The sequence below is a fragment of the Phyllostomus hastatus genome, unplaced genomic scaffold (genome assembly GCF_019186645.2).
Source record: "Phyllostomus hastatus isolate PE091 unplaced genomic scaffold, TTU_PhHast_1.1 phas_scaffold_46, whole genome shotgun sequence".
Taxonomy (NCBI): domain Eukaryota; kingdom Metazoa; phylum Chordata; class Mammalia; order Chiroptera; family Phyllostomidae; genus Phyllostomus; species Phyllostomus hastatus.
In genome coordinates this window covers 25,196,559-25,217,639 of record NW_025334032.1, presented here as the reverse complement: position 1 = coordinate 25,217,639, position 21,081 = coordinate 25,196,559, and the positions used below count along the sequence as shown (strand labels likewise).

The window sequence follows — 21,081 nt, the reverse complement described above, 5'->3', positions numbered from 1 at the left end:
TTACACGCATGACTCATGGACAGGAACAATGGTGGAAGGGTTGCTTGAGGGAGTGGTGGGGTCCAGGTGGAAGGGGGCACAGGGGGAAAAATTGGGACAACTGTGTTAGCATAATCAAATATAATTTTAAAAAGAAATTACCAGTATTCGAATCAAAGGCAGGGCCAGATCTATCCCTATTTTTCTACTAAAGGAAAGAATCAACCACCACTTTGCTAGTTAATCTGGAGAGTACAAGGGGGATTGGCTACAAGTGAAACTGTGAGGTTGCAAAATTTGCCTTTAGATCCATAACTTCTCCATTCTCTGATTTTTTTTTATCTCACCACTGTTTCCCTCCCTCATTTCTCTTCTCCCACTTTAGTTATTTAAATGGATTTAGGTTTCCCACTCTCTAACCTCCTTTGCCTAATCTAGATTTGCTCTCAAGAAAGGGTCTGTGAAATGTAGCCACATTAAGGTATTCATGATTGATTAATAAGGCTAGATGTGGCAGAGATCAGATAACAAAATCTTAAAACCAAGTCAGTGGAGGCTGGAGAGGCTTTGGCTCAAAAATAGTTATCACCCACAAAGATCCACCACCACGAGCCATGGCGTAAAACCTGTTCATCTGAGAAGTCCCTCCTCTACCCGGCTTCCTCTCATTAGGGATCTGCCCTCTTTGCTGGAGACCTCCATGCAGTCAACATAGAGGAATGTGCCATGTGTGTGGTCTTATCCTCCCCATCCACGTCATCAGGCAGCCAGACTCTGGTAGACACAGAGACCATCATGGCCACCCTCAACATAGGATCACTGCGGATAAGCAGCTGTGCCCCATCGCCCTCGGAGCCAGGTAAGAGCAACAGTCTGACAGGAGGAGCCTAGGGAGAATGGACGAAGGGAAGAGAATGAACTTCTCTCTGAAGTACTGGAATCACTAGGAGGAGTAGTGGACAGTTTAGTCCTTGGGAATCCTAGAAAGTCAACTGAAAAATGATTTCCATCTTCTAAGCAGAATGCACATAACACTTTTTCCTGTTAGAATTGCAAGCGCTAATGTTGTTACTAATCAAATATCAGTGAAGATAACTCTTGGAATATTATTATAATTAATAGCAGGTATTACTATCGATGAAATTCTCATTAGATCTTGTAAATGTTCAGGTTATTATTCTTAGTTTCATGGTTGAGAGAATGAAATATAATTCTCTTTTATTCTTTAAGATGCTTTCGATATATGAGTTTTACAATATTATCTCTAAAGTCTCTTCCAACTTTCATAGACTAGAAATGTCATAATTCAACTGCAGATTGGAAAGAGGTGGTGAGAAGTGGAGATCTCTCCTGGATGGGGATCGCGTCTTTCCCTCCTGTGTTTCCTCTCGGTGCCTGGCACAGTTAGGGATCACTCGTCCCATGCTTACCACATTTCCTGGATTGGAGCAAACGGGCCAGTGAGCTGGACTCATGAGTAGTTTTTACACTTCTCCTGTGCCCAAAATGTGCTTGACATAAATTCCCACTACAGAATTGCGGTTTCTCTTCTCCACTCCCTAAATAGGAAAAGGCTTATATATGTCTATCTCTAAAAACTGACTACTGGCCACCGAACCTAATATGAAAGCACTCTTACTGAAGAATTTCCTGTATCTGAAGCGGATTTTCCATTCCAGTAAATCATGATTGGAGTTCTCTGGATCCAGCATTTCCTTTGGGGATGTTGATTCTCTGGGTCAAGATCAGGTACTCAGTCCTCTGGCCGCATAGCCGCTGACTACAGCTATTCTGCTTTTCACGGAGCTTGGAGAGGTCAGATGTTGAAGGCTTTGCAAGGCTTTCATGATTATGGATGTGAATAAAAGTGTTCATGAGTCAAACTGGGAAACCAAAAGAACTCTCTCTGACCCCAAAGCACTGTTGCTAGGTGGAAAAATATAATATTCTTGGGACAAAGGGATAAACAAGTAATCTAGTCTGATCTTCAGTGTGTGATCTAAGCCAGCTCTGTGACATACCCTCACCAAGCAAACAAACACCACTCAGTACCCAGGATTTCAGGGTGTTTTGCAAAGCAGAACTAAAAGCAAAGCGTATCATGTACGTCAAAGTACACTGCAAATCCAGACTAAGGAAGTGTGAGCCATACCTCTGCTAAGTACATCTAAATATCCATAAAAATGTTGCTGTGTTCTGCACCTTAAATCCTTAGGTCAGCAATTAGGGTCACTTAGATTTACCCAGGATTTGTTGGTGGTGCGTATGTGAGTATGGTGTGGGGAGAAGGGGGGATGAGGGTGTGGTGTGTGTGTCAGTATATGTATGTGTGGGTGCCTGTGTGCATCATGCTTGCAACTTCTGTAACTGGGAGGCGGAGAAGTATTCACTCGGAAGGCAGTATCATCAATATGCAAGTGAAAATGCCCACTCAATAAAAGTCTGGATAAACTGACAACATCATAAGCCACCTACTTAATCATCTGGGTGATTTGTCCTTCCTATAATTAGTTTTTAATTTTACATCCTGTATAAACTAAAAAGATATAAACCTACGATTTCAATTCTGGTTTCCTTTATATGCAGTGATTTTCATCCTTCCACTTACTCATTCCACAAAAATGTACTGATTCTGTATGATGTCTCATGTGCTCTGTTACAGGACAGAAGGTTGCCCTCAGCAGAGGAACTGACTGTATTGGTAGAAGGAGGTAGAGGAGAGAGGAGGAAAGGACTGGAAAGGAGGAAGAGAAAATAAAGGAATGTCAAATACATGGGTGGGCATACGTAGGTTTACAGTTGTGAGTGCACACAGCAATTTCTTCCTGTATTATTATTTACTAATTAGTGTAGTATTTTTCATTTGCATAACAGGTGTAAACCTAAGTTTGCCCTTCTCTGTATTTGGATCATCATGAAGCACATATAGGTTCTTCCCCAAAGATAAAAGGGAAAGTTTAGAGAAAAATTATTGTGTAGGCCTGGCACCATTTTTTTATGGATGCCGTGCCCATCTGGGTGGTGGGGAAGTGTAAGTCCCGATGGGCCCTGCTGAGCACCTAACAGAAGTCATCCAGCCTGCTTGTCTGGTGCCATAGCGTCAGTCAAGTCGCCTTCTGAGCACATGTGAATAGCAAGGGCCCGTTACTCAGACACCTCACCAGTTACTCGAGCATTACAGATCTCTCCCTGAAGTTTTTATATAGAAATCCCCAGTCTGCAGAGAAGCCTGTTTGGTTCTCTCAGCCACTTGTCCCTTTTCATGGTACTACCCTCTTGCACCACAGGAAGTGGAAATGGGAACCCATCTACAAGAGTTCACAGTGTAAAGGACTGTGAAGTTCTGCCTCGGAGGTAGAATATGTCCCTCACGCTGAGCACCAGTGTAAGATGAGCTGACGGGCAGTTCCCCTTCCCTTTCTCTAGGACAGTGGCTCGCTACAAGGGGCAGTTTTGCCCCCAGAGGTCATCTGACAGTGTCTGGAGAAGGTTTTGGTTGTCACAGTTTGGGGGGATGCTACTGACATCTAGTGGGTTAAGGTCAGAGATGTTGCTAAACACCCTACAATGCACAGGACAGCCCTACAGGATAAAAAAATCTTTTTGGCTCAAAATGTCAATAGTACCGAAATCAGAAATCTCATCTGATGAGCCTTTTCAGGAATCAGTGGGCTTTTCTACATCTTCACAGTCATGATAAACTTACACGTGAAGCCCACATGGTACCACCAGGCTATTCAACCCAGTGATTCCCCAAGGGATGGCGGGAGCGTGGGGACAGCTCAGGGAGGAATCGCCAAAGGATCCTAAGAAAGCCGGTCCCCTGGACATCTCCGTGGAAAACTGTAGGGTTTCCAGTGATGCTCTAATTGCTGTCCTGTCACATCACAGGGAGAACCGGTTGGCAAACCTAGGGACCGAACTAAATAATCTACAGCATAATCTAAACATATAACGGTAATTAAGTCTGACAACTTAATATGCTACTAAAATTTAAATGTACAGTTGTAATCTACAATTAAGCACTCTTTTGTAATAGCACCCTGCCAGCCTGGAAGATTTCAGGTATAATACTGTGTACTATTAGCTAACAAAAATATTGACATTAGTAAAATGTACCCAGGCTATGATCTGAACATACTCAAATTAACTATTGCTCCCCAAGAATGGATAGAGTTCAGGCAGAAATTCAGTTACTGTCCTTCAGCCGGTGTTAGAAGCAGCTACTTAAGCAGTCTTTTCGGCCAGTGTGGACATGTGTGTATCCAATAAGAACATTTAACTTCAAAAGTCAGGATAATCCAAGCCTTTTCTAGAGGGAACTGGAATTAGAAAGTGGAGTTCCAAGGGGTGCCCGTTTGTGGGGATCTGAACTAAATATTTCACTGAAAATTCCAGCCAAACCTTGTGTATTTTAATAGGGCTATAAAGTGGCCCTAAAAAGGGCATGGGCTTTGAAGTTGGTGCTGATCAAGGGTTTGAAAATCCATCCGTCATTTACAAGCCATTTAATCTTGGGCAAGGTATGTAAACTGAGTTGGTTTCTTCAAAGGTGACTCAATTACATTGATTCACAGATTCATTGTGACCGTGGTGTAACTCTCATCTCCCTACAGCTTCTACCGCTCACAGGAGCCAGAGGGATCTTTCACAAATGTTTATCAGATCACAGCAGTTCCAGTAGGGAGTCTGAATTTTCTCCCACCTCATCCTGCTTATACTGGCTCTTTCCTGCTGTGGGTCCCCTATCCCGTTTCTTTACCGGGATGGCTTTTTCTCACCTCTCAGGACTCTGTTCCAAGTCAGAGAGGCCTCTCTTCAAACCCCCACTAAAGGCATCTCCCCGACTCAATCACAGTACTCATCACTGTCTGAAAATATTTGGTCATTTTGTGCTTGCAACATGTGGCATGTAGCTGGAGCAGGGACTTCCACCATCCTAGCGTGGAGCAGATACTCTGAAAATTTGTAGAAGGAAGGAAGGAAAGAAGGAAGGAAAGGGACATGCAGCAGATAAAGCATCTTGCACAGCTCTGAGAATAAAGCAGAGTCTTACTTGCCCCAGGACTTCCTACATTATGGAAATCCCACAGTTCAAGGTATTCAGGTTCGTCATGACTATGGTTCACCAGTGAATCGGGGTGTCTGAGTGCTAGCTAGTGATGTTCACCTTCCTTTTTTTTCTTTTATTGAGGTGGCTGGTTTATAACACAGTTGTAAACAGGTTTCAGGTGTACCACCTAATCCAATATCTATATGCATTGTAGCGTGCTCACTGCCAAAATCGGTTTCTATTTCTCACCACACATCTGACCCCCTTTACCCATTTCGCCCTCCCCCGCCCGCCTGCCCCTGTAGTGACCACCAGGCTGTTGTCTGTGTCTGTGAGTGTGTTTTTGTTTCGTTTGTTCATTTGTTTCTTTTTGTTGTTGTTTTTGGACTTTCTGTTTTGTATTCTACATATGGGTGGATTCATACGATTTTTATCCTTTTCCACCTGATTTACATCACTTAGCATAATTCTATCCAGGTCCAATGTTCCTCCTAAACAGCTGTGTGAACCAAGTTCGCCCTCAGGGCTTCTGTCTCCTCACCCAGATTCCGCAGGGCTGGCCAGCTCCGACTGTAAACCACACGTGCTGGGCTCTTCCTGCGCATGTTTAGTTTTTGCCCTGAATCCTCCCTGAAGCATGACTCAGCATTTTAGTGACTATCAGAAATATAGTCACCTCTTCTCTGCGTAACAAGAACTGGCTGCTTTACTGAGCATCTCTTGGTGAGATGGAAGAGGTGGAAAATATTGCAGCACACAGCATTCTGGCTGACGATAACCTCCCTTCGGATTGACTCTGTTTGACTCCCTTCTGATTGACCCTGCCCCTGCCTCCGTGGCCAGAGCTCCCACAGCCCTCCTTGTGTCTGTCTCCCAGGCCGCCTGACCTGCCTACTCGCTCCATTCATTTTGCACCTCACTGTCCCACCCTACCACTTACCTGGCTCAGTACACAGAGGGCTCTTCAAATACTTCACTCTCTTTCCAAGGTTGTGTGGCATTTTAATTAAAAGCAGAATTTTAACTTTCACAGAACTTTTGCCCCGTTACACAGTATTCTCAGAAAAGTTACGAAAGGTAACCAGCAATTTTAAAGCACAACTTCTGATGAGAGAACTGGGTGTGGGGGTACTTGTTTGTTTTCTAACTGGACTCCAACTTCCCCTTTCTTTCTTTACACTTCTTTAGTTTAACTTGGAGACCAAAACTCTGGTGTCATGCTTGCTTTTGAAACTCCATAGTTCCCTACCTGACAAGACAGTTTCGGGCCGGTGCCGTGCACTGGCTCTCTTTTGGAGCCGAGGCTCGTGGAGGTGAATGAAGGGCCTCACCCCCCACAGAGGGACATCTGTCTGTAAACTGAACGCAAAGGGCAAAGGCCCCGGATGACAACACATCTTGGTCTTCAAGGAACTCCCAAGGCATTCGGGGTTGCAGCAGGCCAACCAGAGATGGGAGGCAGCCGGTTCTGCTGAAGAAGAAAGGTATGAGTAGTGTCTCGACCCGGATAAGAAACCAAAGAGGCAGGCGGCACCATCAGCCAGAAAACAGTTGCAATGTTTCCAAACACACGAATGGAACAGCGTCGCCTATGTATTCATAGTTTCCTAAAAGCTCTACAAGCAAATGTATGTGGTTGGAGGCACTGCCTGCCGGAGCCATTACCCAGCACCACCACACCATGGAGAACAATCGTTTTACTTGTGATGTCAATAAGCAAGTCCTGGGGCAGCTTTACCTTTTATTGGAGTTCATGTGAAGTGCCATTTAGAAACAAAACACGTGCACCCATGTGTGCACACACACACACTTACACACATAAACTGCGTCTCCAAACGGGATGCTGAGGATGCTCACGTATTTGTTTCTCTAAACACAGAAGAGGATTTAGGATTTGGCCCTGAGAGGAACTTCACAAAGACAAAGCACCAAGTTACAAGGTGTACTTCTACATCCTTATCGTGTTTGCAAGCCACTTTGTTTGCATTTATCAATCTCTTCCGTTCTTTGTCGTTGTCTGTCTACAGAGTTGCTGTCACAGAGTTTTGAGGGAACTGAGAGATCAAAATACCGAAGAGTCCCCATCCTCACTGAACTGAGTAAGTTTTGTTTCAAGTACAAAACTCAAGGGAGAAATCTGTATGATCCACAATTGATGTCTCAGGTTTCTTTTTAAAATCTGCCGTCCAAACCCTGGAGAAACAGAATGGAACCCAGAGAGCATTAGTGCTTGATGGGATGTTACACTGGGCTTTCACCCGATTGGCCACATCATCTGGCAGAGCCCGTTGTGTATGGGTGTCAGGGTGCAGGAATATCATCCACCTTCTCTAGTCTTCCAGTTACCAGCAGAGAGAGACCAGCAGCTGGCTCACTCTTATTCAGAGGGACTCTCCCATGGGAGGGGACATGAACTTGAAGGCTGCCAAAAGAGAACTTCCTATACCAACTTATCTGCCCATCCTGGACGTTAGGTCAGGCACCTTCGTTTCCTATAGTGACACCAGGGCTGGCACCAGGGCTGGCACCAGGATGAGGCAAGTGGGGCACCAAGGAAGGTACAGACTGGGAGGAGATGCCAACTCTTAGGGTTCTTCAATTTTGTGTCCAGGTATCCCTCATGTCAGTCATCTTAATTCCAGTCCAGAGTGGTGGTCTTCTAAAATGCAAATACTAGGTGCAGAAATATCAGAATAAGCTGTTACCTTTCACCAACACCTTGTGGAAAATGCACAGTATGCAGTGTTCCTGGATGCGAGGAGCTCTGGGAGCAGAAAGCAGGGTCGGGAAGGTGCCTGTGTGCTTTGGGAGGCGGAGGTGACTGTGGGGCACTAGGGGATTTAACACTGGGGATAACTGATGCAGAAAGGGGACAGTATCAAAGAGGGGAATGGTACCTTTAACACAGATTAGACCACCTCAAAGACGATGTGTAAAGCTGGTCCAGGGCACGCAATTTGACTGGAGTTTCTAGAATAGCAATATTTTCAATGGGCATTTTATGATTTTGAGTATCTGAGCTGAGTGAGACTTATACCGAACAAGATGAACAGACCTCTCAGTCCCAAAAAGGAAGCAGGGGGACCTAGAGAGGAACCAATAGGTGACACCACTCCTGTGTGATCTGGGAGTGACAGTGTTGCAGACAGGAAATAGTCTATTCATGACGGATCTGGAGCAGCAGCTCTTCAGATGCAGCTTTCAAGTTCTCAGCTCTCTTGATCCTGACTGGTAGCCGTCAGCCTATTTGTAACCACCTTTAAGCTGTCAGCTGCAGTTTTTATTTATAGTTTAATTTGATTTTTTCACCCTTTTGAACCATCTCTAGCCCTCAGGTGTAGCCACACTAAGGACACTGATTAGAAGGCTGGAATGTAAGTGAGAGCGCCTGGGAGGGAAACAGCCAGGTTCTCGCTGGCCCAGAAGCACATGCGGTCACTCTCGAGGGACTCGCAGCTTTGTGCGGCTGAAGACTTCCTGGCACCAGGTGGCCCTTGTCAGATCAGCCTGACAAATCACCTGCCAGCCAGCTCACTGTGTTTTGTTCTTTGGCTGATTGGAAGGGGTCACAGTGACATGGGAGCTGCCGAGCTGCCTGCCAGCACTTGGGGACAGGACGTACAGGGGCCTGCAGGAAAATGCCCGGGGGAGCCGAGGCTGCTGGGTTGGGACAACACAGCACTGCGAGAAGAGGAAGTCGTGTGTGCAAAGGAAATGCGGGTTGGCATGACTCAGACCTTGCTCCTCTCTTATAAAAATGTATAGCTCTTGGGAGAAAATGATTCACTAATGCTGGCAGTATATCACTTCACCCAACCTTACCAAGGAATCATTTAAAGAATTAGGGGAAAATCCGGTCTTAGTTAGGAATGTATTTTGAGTTGTATGCCCAGGAGACGTGTTTTGATCTGTATATGACTGACAGAAGCTGTGAAGGTCTAAGAATTTAAGCTACTTGCAAACTAACCTGTCACGGTTTCATGGAGGCTGACAGAAGACACAAAACCTCTAGGTCAGACACAAAGAAGAGTTTATTACTCACAGCAATAGCAGTAGCCAGAGTATCATCATTTCATGCTTGTGGCCCAAGCCCTTGCCCCACCACTGATATGAAAAGGGCCAAGTGGTACCTGTACCCACCTCAGATTGCTTTATAAGAGAGGAACTGGGATCTCTCATAATGGGCAGTAAGCATGCCTTCCCTTTGCTCTGGTGGGAGACATCATCTCTGTGCAAACATTTTTAAAGCAACAGTCTTAGAACAAAGGCAGTTAGTGCTTTGGCAGTCACTCCCAACAAGGACCAGTTCCATTCACTTCAGAGGCTGCTTACTGGGGCTTGAGTCACAGCCCTGGGCCCGTATGGCTATGTGAATAGGTAACATGGCCGCTGCTACACTGGCCTTAGAATGAATTTTGAGCCCTTGCTACTCAAAGTGTAATCCATGAACCAGCAGCATCAGCAGCATCTGGAAGCTTGTCGGACAGGTAGAATCTCAGGCCCCAGCCTAGACCCAGTGAATCAGAATCTTACTGTAAAAAGATCTTATTGCAACAGGTGATTCATACATGCCTCAAATGTTGATGGGTACTGTTTTACCTCACTCGGGACCAGTGATATAGGAGAAATACCAAGCCATCTCTGGTGTAGTATGATGAAAAAGACTACAGTGGGGGTGATCACACGTTCCTATCAGTGCCCGATGTCTCAGTGCAGTCATTGAGACTGCCCCCTTTTACTTCCAAAAGGTCCTGGTTTGAAAGATAAGTTATTTAAGGGGGACAATCAGGACACTTGCATGGAGAAACTGAGTTTGAGGTATGAGGATATCCCCTTGATGATGAAGGTGCCCAAGAGGGATTCATGTCCTTAAGAAATGAAGAAGAAACTTGGAAAGAAAAAAAAATGCACCATGGTAGGGGCAGGTTCCACACGGACCCCAAAGGAAGCCTCAGACCCTTTGATCTAGTGGCCACCCCTTGGTCTGCCTCTGTTCTTACGGCAGATGCAGTATTCTTCAGCTCGCCTGCCTGCCTTTTCCTGTTTGCCTCTTTTGCCTTGCAGAAAATCCTTCCAACATCCACTTTATTGAGCAGATTGGTAGGATGGAAGGGCGCCTCCCAGGAACCAGCCTGCATCTCAGCACTTCCTTTTCCACAGGCTCCGTCTTCTCCAGCAGCTTCTTGGACTCCCTCCTGGCCAGCGTAAGTGCAGCTGAGCTGAGGAGCCCCTGAGACCAAGCCCCGAGGAGGGGGGAGCGCACTGGCTTAGGGCATGGGTGGATGATGATAATGTCTCACAATTCTAAATTCTCTTTGGTTTTTCAAAAAAAAACAACTCTGTTCACATACAGTATTTCATCTTTTCTTACAACCATGTGGCAAGGAGAGCAAACTTTACATTTTCTTTTCTTTTTTAAAAATATGTTTTATTGATTATGCTATTACAGTTGTCCCATTTTCCCCACTTCACTCCCTTCCACCCTGCACCCCCTCTCCCACCCACATTCCCCCCCCTTTAGTTCATGTCCATGTGTCATACATATAAGTTCTTTAGCTTGTACATTTCCCGTACCATTCTTACCTTCCCCCTGTCTATTTTCTACCTACCATCTATGCTACTTATTCTCTGTACCTTTTCCCTCTCTCTCTTCTTCGCACTCCCCTGTTGCTAACCCTCCATGTGATCTCCATTTCTGTGGTTCTGTTCCTGTTCTAGTTGCTTGTTTAGTTTGTTTTTGCTCTCGTTTTTGGCATCGTTGTTAATAATTTTCAAGATTAAGAACTTAAGAGCTGATACACTTGACACCAGGGAGAATGAGCGCTGCGTGTCTGCCTCTCACTTCAAGTGCATCGGGCCCTTTGGTGTCAGAGCTTAGGAGCTGCTGCTCTCTCTTCTCTCTAAAACATCCCCCAAAGCTTACCCAGAAACCAGCCGTAAAGGGACACGGAGTTCCAGCACGAAGCTTTGGCCTTTGGTGGTGTGAGTTTTGTCCAGAGCTAAGTCAGGTGTCCCTCCAGGCTGCCCCTCCCTTGGGGTGGGTTTTCGACGGCATCGTTGTTCTTCAGCTCTCAGCACCTCTCAGCATTGATTACAAAATTCCCATAGTAGAATTAATTCATTGTGCAAATACCTATTTAGCAGGTAGTCTGTGCAGGCCTTTGCTCCAGGTGCTGGGGCCACAGACCAAAGCCTCTGCCCACGTGGGACTCTGTGCTAATGGGGGAGACTGGCGTAAACATGATGAGTAAGGAACAGGTAGGGTATGTCCGAGGGATACAAGGACCAAGGCGATGTGAGATAGGAAATGTCGGGTTTGAGGAAGGGGTTGCAGATTCCAATAACGTGGCCAGGGAAGGCGGCATACGTGTCAGGCCTGGAGGAGAGGAGAGTGCCCACCGTGCTGGTCTCTGGGGGAGGAACCCGCAGGGCAGGAGGGAGCAGGGCAAAGGCAGTGAGGCAGTTCTATCCCTTCAGCCCTCCTGGTGTGTTCTGGGGACTTGGCTAAAACTCCCAAGATTTGAGCAGAGCCATTTGTGAGTGGCTGTGCAAAGTCCTCCAGAGGAAATTCTTGTACCCCACTGTCTCACAGGTCCCTCCGACCTGAGCTTTCCAAGGGAAGGACAGTGAAATGGCTGAACGCCTATACACAGATGCTTAAATGCACAAGGCCAAGGGCACAGTGAGGTGAACGTGCTGCCTTCTGGAACTCCACGCAGGAAAGGAATCATTCCTTAATTGCATGGTGCCTCAGAAGTGCACCTTTCACTTTGGAGGGAGCACAGCAGGTGCATCCGTGTCCCCCTCACAGATTCAGTGCCCTTTGGCACAAAGGGAATTACGTTGCTCCGGGCTCAGCCTCCCCAGGCCCTGGAGAACTGGGGGATCTCCTAAATCCCATCGAGCTTCAGAGAGAGAAGCCGATGTCAGCGACAGTTTAACCAGTCAGGAGACTGAGTTTCCTGAAGGGTTGAGCAGCATTCAGCTTTCCCTGCACCAGGGAGAAGTGCACTGCGGGGAGCTGAGAGAGGTTACCTTCCTGGGGAGGTGGCTGTGTCTGTCACTGACGCCACAATTACCTTGCTTGTAATGAATGACTGGCTGTCAGTCAGAAGGTGACTGTTGATGAACTGGACCTGTCGGCAGGATACATTTTCGGAGGCTGTAAGTCCCAATTCTCTTCAGAAATTCCTAGATGGCAGGCAGCTTTGTGCCTTAAATTAAACTTGAGCCTTAATTAAGCTCCACTGTCTCACACAGGTAGGAACACAGCCACAGATTCTATTTGGAGCTGGTGGGAAGAGCAGGATGGGCATGGAAGGGCTGAAGGGATAGAAACAGAAACAAATGAGCACATAATGTAAGCACAGGAAACGCGGACTTGGTGGTGAGTCAGCACCTGGGCCTGTCATCACTCACCCCGTGAGTGTGACCTTGTGACCTCCTAGAGGGGCACCCCTGCCTCCGAGGCTGCCTTCAGATATTGTATCAACGGGCACCTCGGTGGGAGAGGGCGATGCTGGAAAATGAAGTGACCTGTGGAAAAGCTCAATTGTTTTCTGAGGCCCCACGATGAGTTCTGTGGGGGGAGAGAAAAGGCCACATGCTGTGGCTGATGTATGGGGTCGTCCCTTGAGGCCACAAGCCACGCTGCCCTGCAGCACTTCTGGTAAGTGCTTAGTTTAGGGGTGGCGTGTGGTCACTGATAATGGGATGAGGATGGACATCCTTTATGTTTAGGGGCCAGCTTGGGTCTTGAACCTCTAAACCTCTGCCTAGTGGCCTCTGCCTCAGCCCTTGAATTTTTAGTGATATACAGAACAGCAAAATGAACACACTTAATGCTATGTAGAGCTCCAGCCCCAAGCCTCTGGTTATGAGGAGCTGAACTAGACCTCTGGAAAGACTCAGGGAACCCTGCCCATTCTTGTTTTCCTCCCCCCTGGGCCTGGTACTGCTCAGCCTCCTGAGGGTGGGGGTGGCTCCTTGCCATCCAGCCACACAGAAGGAAAAGCCCGAAGGTCAGGCCATGCCTCCAAGTCTATCGTCTTCTTCACTCTTCTGAGGCCCATTGGATCTTGGCCGGCCTCCTGGCTTTACCTCTGCTCAGGAGCCTCAGAGAGGAAGAGAACATGCATCCTCTTGCACGACAAACATTAGGGGCCGCTGTGGGGGCTCCAGAATATATTCTCCCATACCCCATTTTATTCTCCAGGCATATCAGGGCATCTCCTTGTGGAGAAATGCAGGAGGAAGGCAGGGATCTGGATCTGCCCGTGAGGGAGGATGGCAGTCAAGGGCCCGAGGTCTCGCTCCCCTGGCACACTCCCATAGCAGACACCATTCATGGTCACGGTTTTCTGCCTCCCGGCCGTGCCCGCATCTGTCCCACCTCCGACCTTGCGTCACCTTCTTCTGCCAAGTTTTGATGTTAAGATAATCTTAATAATCAGACATTTGTGACATGCAATATCACAAATAAGCAATATTTGTGATAGGAACAGTAATAAACATCCTAAGCACTCACTTTGAGCTAAGGTCTTTGCCGAGTGCATTATCTACATTACCCTGTTTAATTCTCCAGTCAACCCAACTAGGAGAATACAATTATGAGCCTCATCCTACAGAGGAAGAATCTGAGGCTTAGAGAGGTAAGTAATGTGCCGAAGAACACAGCACTCACAGACGACAAGTTGGTTTTCAGACCCAAATTTGTAATGATAACAGAGTCAGACCACAAACAACCGCCACTCTGGGGGTCTCTTTCTGTGATAATGACTATTTTCCCAATACATCGACATTGAAGTTTTGCTCAGAGGAGCCTGTCTCCCAGAGTGCTCCGGATTTGCTGAGGAGGCAGGCGGGGAAGATGAGACCCAGATGCGCCCACAGCACCGCGCCCACCCACACCTTCCCTCCAGGCCGAACAACTCTGCTTTCACCCGGGTCGTGTAGGAGGCTCCTACAGAAGATCTGATTTGAAGAAGGATGTCTGCTGTTAAGAAGACTTTGAAAACCGCTCCTTAGAAGTTAGACCGTGTGACCAACAGGAAGACATAAAATAAAAGAACCAGAATGCTGCTCCCCTCTATTCTGAGACAGGTTTCCGGTTTCCAGTCGGGACTCCTGTGCAGGAGACAGGAGTCTGCCACTCCGCCCCATTTTGCATGTGCCTTCTGTCCCATAATATTCCCTCCCCGAAGAACAGCTTCTGGGTTTGGCTCTGCCAACCAGCTGCCCAAGCTTACTGCACCAAGAAATGTGTTTGGCCGCACAGTAGAGACTAGAATTAGAATCCAAGTGTTTGTTTCTCTGATGCCCGTACTAGAAGGGCAACTGGGTTCAGAACAGACTCCCTCGGGAAAAGGGCAGCTCGTGCCTCAGCAGTTTCTGAAACAAGATGAGATCATCGGTCTTGACTCCAATTTGGGGAACTATATTTCCCACCTAATATTTAAGGGCCCTCTTCCTTCTCATGAGTATGCAGAAGACGTAAGTCCCAAGGACAGAACAAATCCTGAATAATGTGGTGTAAACTTGTCACTGAAGTTTTGCTTTAGATTTTCAAATAGGTATTTCCTCTTTCCCTTGATACACCTGTGATTCTTCTTTTCAACGTAAGTAATGTGGTTTCCCTTCAAATCTCTTTGTTTTTAATTTTTTAAAAGATTTTATTTATTTATTTTTGGAGAGGGAAGGGAGGGAGATAGAAAGAGAGAGAGAAGCATCAATGTGCGGTTGCTGGGGGTTATGGCCTGCAACCCAGGAATGTACCCTGACTGGGAATCGAACCTGTGACACTTTGGTTCGCAGCCCGAGCTCAATCCACTGAGCTATGCCAGCCAGGTCAAATCTCTTGATTCAGTTTGACACTGTGGCTTCAGTTATCCCCAGGTATGCCACTGTACACTTCTGCCCCCAGTGGAGAAACATGCCTATTAGGTATAATCCAGGTTCCCTTTAATCCTCTGTCAGTTCAATGCTATGAAAATGAACTATGGAGAGGTGCTCAGAACCACAGGCAGAACTCCAGTATGGCTTTGCAACAATAGAACTTCAGAACTGGACATGAATTGGGTGGCATTTCTCCTTCCATGTATAAGAAAAGTGAGGCCCACAGAAGTGACACGACTTGACCAAGGTCATTCATCTGGTTAGCTGCAGTTGCCTTGCCATATAAGTTCATTCTCAATTAGAAGTATTTCTCAAAGAATGTTGAGTCTTAGGCCTTTGGAGATTCTCAGAATAAAAAGCCGCAAGTGGCTAAGGTGTTAGTAACTATGCTATTAAGTAGTATTCTAGGTTATGAGAGACCTCAAACTGAATTGTAGCTAAAAGTTAAAACACTTTGGGCTGGAACATTTTCTAACACCGGGAGCCCAGATTCTAGTCAATAGGTTTATATTAGAAACACTATTCAAGTTTAGAAGTCATAAAATATTTCAAGCACTTTTCAACTTTCATATTTTCTTCAGAAATAGGAAAAGAGAGAGGGGGCGGGAGAGAGGAATGAAAAAAGAGGGAGACCAGTAAAGCCAGCACCACAGAGCCCAAATGATGAAAATGCAAGATGAGCCTACAGAGTGCGGGCAATGTGCAAATCCCATTATTTCCCCCAATACAGAATTGCGTCAAAACTGAAGACATGATGTATTCAAAAGCTAAGCCGGTCTCAGTTAAATACGTAAAGTACATGTTTCCCTGGAGCCTCCAACACCAGGATAACCCTAGAATTTGCTCCTTTTCTTTACTCAGTAGAGAATTATTCTAACAGCATTATGTTCGATCACTCTATACTACAGCCTCTCGTTCTTAAACGGATTGTGGCCTAACCTGGATTTACATCCTCTATTCCCTCCAGGAGTTCAGGGAGCCAATTCCATCAGCAGGCATCTGGGTGGTAGCTGGACGGGACAAAGGAGAAATGGGAGGAGGAGACAACCATCACTCAGGGGACGGACACTTTTAGTCTGGATGCTTGTCGCGGAGGGGGTGGGCATTGAAAGTCATCCTTCAGTCTGAAAAATATTATGAAAGTTTTTAAACTTTTTTCTCTACAATTTCTGTAGATTGTATTATTTCCTAGGTCACCTTATCCCCATAGTCCCTACGTTTTACTACAATCTTTATTTATTAAAAATCAGCTGCCGGCTGCAGTCGATATGCCCACAGCTGTGGAACGGGGCCTTGTTCAGGGCACTCCTGAGGGTGGGGGTGTTAGGGAGGCAGAGTCCGCACTTGGAAAGAGCACAGGATTTAAGGAAGTACTGCTCGGAGTGCGGTCCGAGAACCACCAGTGTCAGATCCACCGGGAGTGTCCTTTAAATTCCGATTCCCACTTCCGTCCATAAATGCTGATCCATTACAGCTGGGATCCCAGAACTCTAGTTCATGAATATCATTCCAGGTGAGCCAGATACATGAGAACCAATGTTGAAGAGAACAGAGTTTAGTGAGGTGTGCTGCATTTCTCATTTAGTTCCACAAGTAATGCTCCAAGGTGGGTATCATCCTGTCATTTTCAAGGATTATAAAACTCGTGCTGAGGAAGAACACATGAATTGTCCAAAAGTATTCAGCTAGGACATGCCAGGCCTGAATTCAAACTCAGGCATGTTTCAGACAAGCTATTAATGTAAAATACAGAAGACTGAAGTAGAACAACAGCCAGTGGCCATGGGCCCACCAAGGAAGGACAACTTTATTCTGATACGGAGGCCAGCACACCGTTCACCAAACAGACTGGAGATGAATGAGCTGGTCCGAGCAGGAGCGGGGGGAGTGAATGCAGAGCTCGAGCAAGTGCAGACAGACCGCTGTGCGCTGGAGGGTCCACCACGGAGGAGCTCCGTGGCAGGGTTTTAGGGCAGGGCCCCGACCATGAAGGTTTGAGGAGGTGGAGAACATGATCCGATTTGTTTCTAGAAAACCTCTCTGGAAGCATTTTACACAGTAGATTTCAAGGGAGAAGAAAGCCAGCAAACAGGTCCATATTGTAACCCAGGCTTTTGGAGACAAGTCCCTGAGTTTGGGAGTAGAGAAAATGAATGGCAAAATGTCTAGACTAATAACAATGGAAATCATTCTTATTTATAATAAAATCAAAATTATTGACTTTTATATAGGTAGCATGCAAACAAATAAACTCTCATTTCTATTGGAGTAAAAATCTAACAGATAAAACAGAGGGTAGAAAATTTAAAACTCCGTATTCAATAGATTTGAGAAAACCTAATGGGTAATATATTTACACTGCTATTCATATGTATGGCAATACCTAGTCTGCACTGACAGGTAAGAATCTTTTGAAAAAGAAGTTTTGGGAAATGGCTAGGGTGGGTCATTCAGATGCACAGTACTTTCAAAATAAGAAGTTCACCCATATATGTCCTCCTCTGGTTTCATTTTGATGCCAAAGATTTTAAAAATTTTATTCATTTATTCAATAGTTACAATCTGTAAGGCTTATGATAAGAGCTATGGGAGACCTACATATTAGCAAGACCTAAGTCAGTTCCTGCCCTCTAGTAGGTCACAATCAAAAGCAATGTAAATACTTTCACATCCAGAGGATTCGACTATGGCTGTCAACACCTGTAGTCCCCTAAGGAAAAATCTATTGCAGTCTCATTGAATACATATATTTAAAAATATGTTCATGATTACTAGGATATCTGTGGCCTGACATACTCCTCTGGTCATTTTTGGTAGAGGGGACATACTTGGCGCCACTATAATCACCCATTTTCTTCTTTGTTGTAGTGGAACCCCCATGGGAGCAGGAACTGGGTCAGGGTTATTTTCTCTGCACTTTGGCTAACTGAGCACCCCATCCAAACTGCCGGCTTTTAAGTGGTTTTAATAATAATAATGAGAGACACTGCTTTGCACCATTGGATCCATTTCAGTGATGCCTTCAAAATCTCTAAGACTGTATAGCAAATCCACCATTTAGGAGCTGGCTCTTCGACTTAACACATGGCCCGCCCTTGCTTTCCAGGCCTTCTACAATTATCACGTCCTGGAGTTACTCCAGATGCTGGTGAGAGGAGGGATCAGCTCTCAGATGGAGCAGCTTTTGGATAAGGATAAGTTCTACGGGCTGACTGACAGCTGCAACACATTTTTTTCTGGACGAAGGCGCTGTAAGCTGGGGCTTCTGTCCTTAAACCAAACCATGTTGTTGGACATTGAAGTGAGTTTCCTCTCAACAGAGTTTCCCACTTTGCTTCCTTTACTATCTCTAGTTTCTGAAAATGGTCCAGGCTATCTCTGTTCCTAGATGGCCTGTAACACAGAAATAATAATAATACTAATAACAACAAATTAATACAACTCCTATTCATGGAGTGTTTTACAATTTGCAGTGCATTTTCAACATGTGTTATATTTGTTTCAACAATGCCGGGAGGTAGATAAAGCAGTTGCTATTATCCCCATCTTCCACGTAAAAGAAAATCCAAGTATGCAAGAAGCATCAGAGGGTTCCAATAACTTATACTTTGACAAGGGTATTAATCATTGTAATAGCTCATTTTTACAGAGTATTTCCCCTGTGCCTGTCTGCTTTTTTTTTCCCCCACTTAATCTGTCTGAGGATTTACATGGTAGGCATTGTTATTAATCCCCCTGAACAGATCAGGAAGCTGAGGCCCAGAGAAACAAGTACTTGCCTGAAACCACATTGTCTACTAATGACAAAGCAGGAGTGCCTCTAATGCAGCCTGACCCAGGTCTTCACACTCTCCCTAGGTCCGAACCACTAAACAAACCTGATTAGGTCAGCTGAAATCAGGCAGAAGGATTCTGTGTTTGGGTGTAAGAAACTGACTGGGCTAGCCAGTGGGAAAGACTTCAGTTTTCTGGACCCATGAGCTAGTGAACAGTGGATTATAGCAAGGGAGAAGTTCACCATTCTGGAAGACGCCAGTAAAGCATCTGGGCATCTGGAGGTCAAAGCAGAGTCCCGCCTGGAAATGAGTAATCATTTTATCAGTGCGGTGCCTTTTGGTTTAGTTTGCTTTGGCATTGCATTCAGCTCTCCAATGCGACTGTAGGGGCAAGCCTTTAGAAGGAAATGTCTCTGGTTGGTTCAGAGCACATCAGCAGAACCCCCTTCACAAGATGCAGGCTCTCCCAACCCTCCGTGCCTGGCATGTCTCAACAGAGGTTGTACTTTTGTGGTCCTGGGTCCCTCACCTAATGTTGACTTGCTAGTGATTATATGCCAGGACAACGGCCGCCTGCAATTTCCTGTTGGTACCAGAGGTGACAGTGGACTGGTCAGCACACTTCTCCTTTCTTTCTCCAGTTAGGTATTGTCCTCTCACCTCATTCTTTACCCTGAGGACTCACCCACAGAACTGAACCCATGAGTTGCAGCACTTCTGTTGGCTATAGCCTGGTATCAATGTCAAGAGGAGCACTTGGGACCATAATCTTCTGAGTGGGATAAGAAGATTGGTCTTTGGAGGTCACTTAATATCCCAACTATTTATATACCCTGCAAATGGAAAGTTCCCACCTGTTCATTGTTGCTTCTTAACGGTCACCAGAACAACAGTCACCCGAAACACAGCGTAATGACCTGACCTGCCACACCTCCTTACAAGCCGCTTGACGCTGCCACCGTAAAGATAATAGGAAATAATTTTAAGATATTCCAAACTTTTATTACAAGTAAAAGCAAACAACACTCCAGTAAGTGCTATTTATTTCCTGGTTAAAGTACCAACAGATATATGTTTTTCTCTTCTCTCCCCAGCCAAAAAAGACCTTTGGGCAAGTTTTCTGTGGTTTGTTAGATAATTTTGGAATCCTCTGCTTTGGCTTATACCGCGTGATAGACAACGAGAAGCAAAACCTGGAGCACAAAAGGGGAGTATGCCAGTTTGGAAAGTGCTAGCCACCCATCCAAGCACAAACGCCAAAGCTGCCTTATTATCTGTGCAAGAGAGGTTCAGAACTCAGCTCCACAGTCGCGAGGAAGGGTGCACGGAAGCAGATTATAGTGTGAGAATAAGGAAGAATGCATCTAATGACATGAATAAACCCGGGCAATTACGACCCAGTGTAAGCCATGTAACAATGGTGTCTCTGTCCCCAGTGAAAACTGAAATGCAGACTCAGATTTTGAATCTAGGTTTTTCTTTCTTTCTTTTTTTAACTTAGCCCATCCTTGTCTGTGTAACTTTTTAAAGCTAAATGTCACTGTTCACTTTGGAAAGATTTACTTACTTTATGCTGTATTCACTGGATAAATATTTACTGAGTGCCTGTTTTCTAGCCACTGTGCTTTGTACTCATAAATTATGGGAGTCCATTCAAATTTAGGTTTAAAGAAACATCCATCTGAGGGCAGTGGGGAAGATCCAGGAGGTGTATGTAGAGAGCAAGAGGAGAGAAGACACTCAGTGATGCAGGTCTGGTCTAAGGTCCGCACAGTCAGAGTGAACGGGATTCAGCAGAGGAGGAGGAACTGAAAATAATAGAGTGGAAATAGATTGGGAGAGCCTGGTCCTGGAGGAAGGAGGAAGAAGCCAAATGACTCAAAATGGAGTAGTGTTGAATAGAAAGAAAAATAGTTTTTCTGCTCATAGGAGAAAAGAAGGAAAAGAATGGAGGCCAAGGCGAATATAGCTATCGATGAGGGGTGTGCTTAAGGGGACTTTTATGTAACACTAGGGTTTCTCAGTGAAGTACCAGCATAGTCATTGCTGAGAGCCAAGATGAAGGAAGTATTCCAGGGAGTTGAGGAAGAGGTAAGAGTTTAGATCAAAGGAATGGGAGGAGAGGTTTACCGTGGATTTGTAGGAGCCATTCTAGACTGTCATGTGAAAAGGACAAAGGATCGGAGGTCCTGATGGAGTTAAAGAGTCATTGCAATCACGAGTATGGGACTGAGAGAGAAAGAATGACAGGAAGTTGCGCTTAGTCTGTGATATACTGAAGCACGAGATTTTAGAGGTGAGACATGTCAGGAAACTAAGGTATCTAGTATATGATCAGGAAAGTGTACTTTGGAGATCAAGACCCCTGGGTAGTGGACA

General features: G+C 45.7%; 1 protein-coding gene across 1 annotated transcript in view; it reads left to right on the top strand.

The window, feature by feature from the left end:
* Window positions 1–21,081, top strand: part of KCNU1 (potassium calcium-activated channel subfamily U member 1) — a 124,341-nt gene that overhangs the window by 101,701 nt on the left and 1,559 nt on the right. Inside the window, exons 22-26 of the mRNA XM_045821802.1 lie at window positions 652–864; window positions 7,083–7,131; window positions 10,097–10,236; window positions 18,033–18,227; window positions 19,797–19,921. Of these exons, the coding sequence (XP_045677758.1) occupies window positions 652–864; window positions 7,083–7,131; window positions 10,097–10,236; window positions 18,033–18,227; window positions 19,797–19,921 (722 nt within the window). The remainder of the gene's footprint in view (window positions 1–651; window positions 865–7,082; window positions 7,132–10,096; window positions 10,237–18,032; window positions 18,228–19,796; window positions 19,922–21,081) is intronic.